This window comes from Leucoraja erinacea, chromosome 27, assembly GCF_028641065.1.
Source record: "Leucoraja erinacea ecotype New England chromosome 27, Leri_hhj_1, whole genome shotgun sequence".
NCBI classification, from domain to species: Eukaryota; Metazoa; Chordata; class Chondrichthyes; order Rajiformes; family Rajidae; genus Leucoraja; species Leucoraja erinaceus.
Genome location: NC_073403.1, coordinates 3,143,597 through 3,146,096, shown reverse-complemented (window position 1 = coordinate 3,146,096; position 2,500 = coordinate 3,143,597). Strand labels below are relative to the sequence as shown.

Genomic DNA, 2,500 nt, shown 5'->3' with positions numbered 1-2,500 from the left:
ATTTTGTCTACCAGTGAAACAGCCGAAGTAGCTCAACAGGTCAGACAGTATTTCTAGAAAGTAGACAACAATGCTGGAGAAACTCCGCGGGTGCAGCAGCATCTATGGAGCGAAGGAAATAGGCAACGTTGCCTATTTCCTCCGCTCCATGCAAAGAGTTGAACAATCTGCACTATAGGAAATAGGCAACGTTTCGGGCCGAAACCCTTCCGGGTTTCGTCCCGAAACGTTGCCTATTTCCTTCGCTCCATAGATGCTGCTGCACCCGCTGAGTTTCTCCAGCACTTTTGTCTACCTTCGATTTTCCAGCATCTGCAGTTCTTTCTTAAACACGATGGTCTGAAGAAGGGTCTCGACCCGTAACGTCATCCATTCCTCCTCTCTGCCTGTCCCCGCTGAGTTACTCCAGCACTCTGTGTCTATCTTCGGTGCAAACCAGCCAGCATCTGCAGTTTCCTTCCAACACAATCACCCAAGAAGCACCTGACGTTCCCTGATCATTAGACGCGGTACAAAAAAGTGACGTGTGTGGTGGTGTCACAAATCATCTTTGCGCTCCAATACGGCCTGAGGTGCAGGTTGGGGGAAAAATAACCTCTCGGCTCTAACAATGGGTCGGTATATTTTCATCAACATGAATACAACGAGTATCTGAATGTGGTGGAGAGGTGGGGGGGTTGATCAATGTGTTAAAACCTCTTTTCACTGTTAAATCTATGCCATCTACAATCATCTCAACCCATTCCTTCTCTCCAGAGATGCTGCCTGACCCGCTGAGTTACTCCAGCCTTTTGCGTTTGCCTTCACCCTTATAACAGATACGTTAACGCTACATGCTGGATATTATCTCTACAGATCATCTTCAGGAAGAAATTCAACAGAGACAACTTTTACACAATAAATGTAGACAATTTGATTGCCTTAATTATTTTTTGTCATAAACAGTGCACTGCATTGATAGTTATTATTGATTCAAAAGGAATGTCCAATATGTGTATCCCCCTATCGATAAGGCCACACAGAAACAGGCAGTCACAACTCAAATCCGTACATCTCAACGCTTGCAAGTCAACAAACAATGTGGGCCTTGTAGCGAGGACGTTGCCAGCTTAGTGTTCACTGCAGCCGATTGGAGAGTCTTAAACAGACTGTCTGGTCAAGAGGATTTATTACATAAATAGTCTTAAAGAAAGTCAGCGTCGGTCAATATTAAGATGTCTGTCTATAGAGGTGAGCTATGAGCTTTTTAGACCGTATGACTCCCACGGGAGCGAACCGCGGTTCAAGCCTGGCCGAGAGACACGGGGATATTACCCCCCCCCCACCCCCCCCCCCCCTTCCTCGCCCCCCTACCTTCCATTCCTGGTCCCCTATGACCCGTGAGCTTGCTTTTCAGTGCAAGGGCAACCCAGCTTCCAAGCGCGGCGCACTCAGTACTGCACAGCGCGGTGGAATGGAGGCCGGCGGAGTAAATTAAAACCACTTCGCCTTTGGCACTTTCAGGTCAATTTCACAAACACCAACCGAATTGTTGCCAACCTATTATTGAGATGATAACAGACGAAATTGTCAATGTTACTTTTACAGAAAGATGCACACACACAAAAAAATCAACATTGTACTCCATACATCGCGTGACGAATATTAGATAAAATGAATATAATTCTGAAGTCTGAATAACTCTGAAGAAGGGTCTCGACCCGAAATGTCGCCTATTCCTTTTCTCCAGAGACGCTGTCCGACCCGTTCTCTTACTCTAGCTCGGTTGTGTCTAAACCAGCATCTGCAGTTCCTTCCTGAATATAATACCACGAGTGTTTAAACATGAAACATTTCGCTGTCGACACAAGGAACTGCAGATACTGGAATCCCGTGTTGTTGCACACTAAGTGCTGGAGTAACTCAGCGGTAGGGTCGGCCAGGCAGTGTCTCTGGAGGAGATGGGTCCTCTACTGATGCTGCCTGACCGGCGCGCTGAATAACTCCAGCGCGTTGTGTTTTACACATGTTTCCACTGCCTGACGCTGTGGGGCCCAGTTCTACCCTGGAACGAACCGGTAGAATAGATGTCTGTGATGTTGCTGCTGCTGCTGCTGTACGGGTTGCCGAATGTGTCAGAATGCAGTTACTTTCCTTTTGACAGGCAAACGCACGATTTCATTCCTATGAGTAAAACGCTTCGAATCTCACGCATGCCTCACACAAACACCCAGCCTCGTCATACCTAAAACTCACAAGAGGCAGGATATTCATAATTTTGTTTTTAAGTGTAGCGGCAGCGAAAAGAACACAACAGTGATCATCTTTAAGAAGAGATTTGACTTTTAAAGAACTCTAATTGACGGATCGCAAACAGGTCCACATTAAAGTGTAGGAAGGAACTGCTGACGCTGGTTTAACCCGAACACAAATTGCTGGAGTAACTCAGTGGGTCAGGCAGCATCTCTGGAGAGAAGGAATGGGTGACGTTTCGGATCGAGACCCTTCCTCAGAAGGCTCC

The 2,500-nt window shown here is 46.8% G+C and overlaps 1 protein-coding gene across 2 annotated transcripts in view; it reads right to left on the bottom strand.

The window, feature by feature from the left end:
- The window catches only part of LOC129710099 (polycomb complex protein BMI-1-like), a 47,966-nt gene that overhangs the window by 41,972 nt on the left and 3,494 nt on the right, over positions 1 to 2,500 (bottom strand). Inside the window, exon 2 of one of the 2 annotated variants that reach the window (XM_055656817.1) lies at positions 1,354 to 1,539. The exons of the other annotated variant lie outside the window; for it this stretch is intronic. Within the exon in view, the coding sequence (XP_055512792.1) occupies positions 1,354 to 1,360 (7 nt within the window). The 5' untranslated portion in view covers positions 1,361 to 1,539. The remainder of the gene's footprint in view (positions 1 to 1,353; positions 1,540 to 2,500) is intronic. 2 annotated transcript variants of the gene reach the window in all.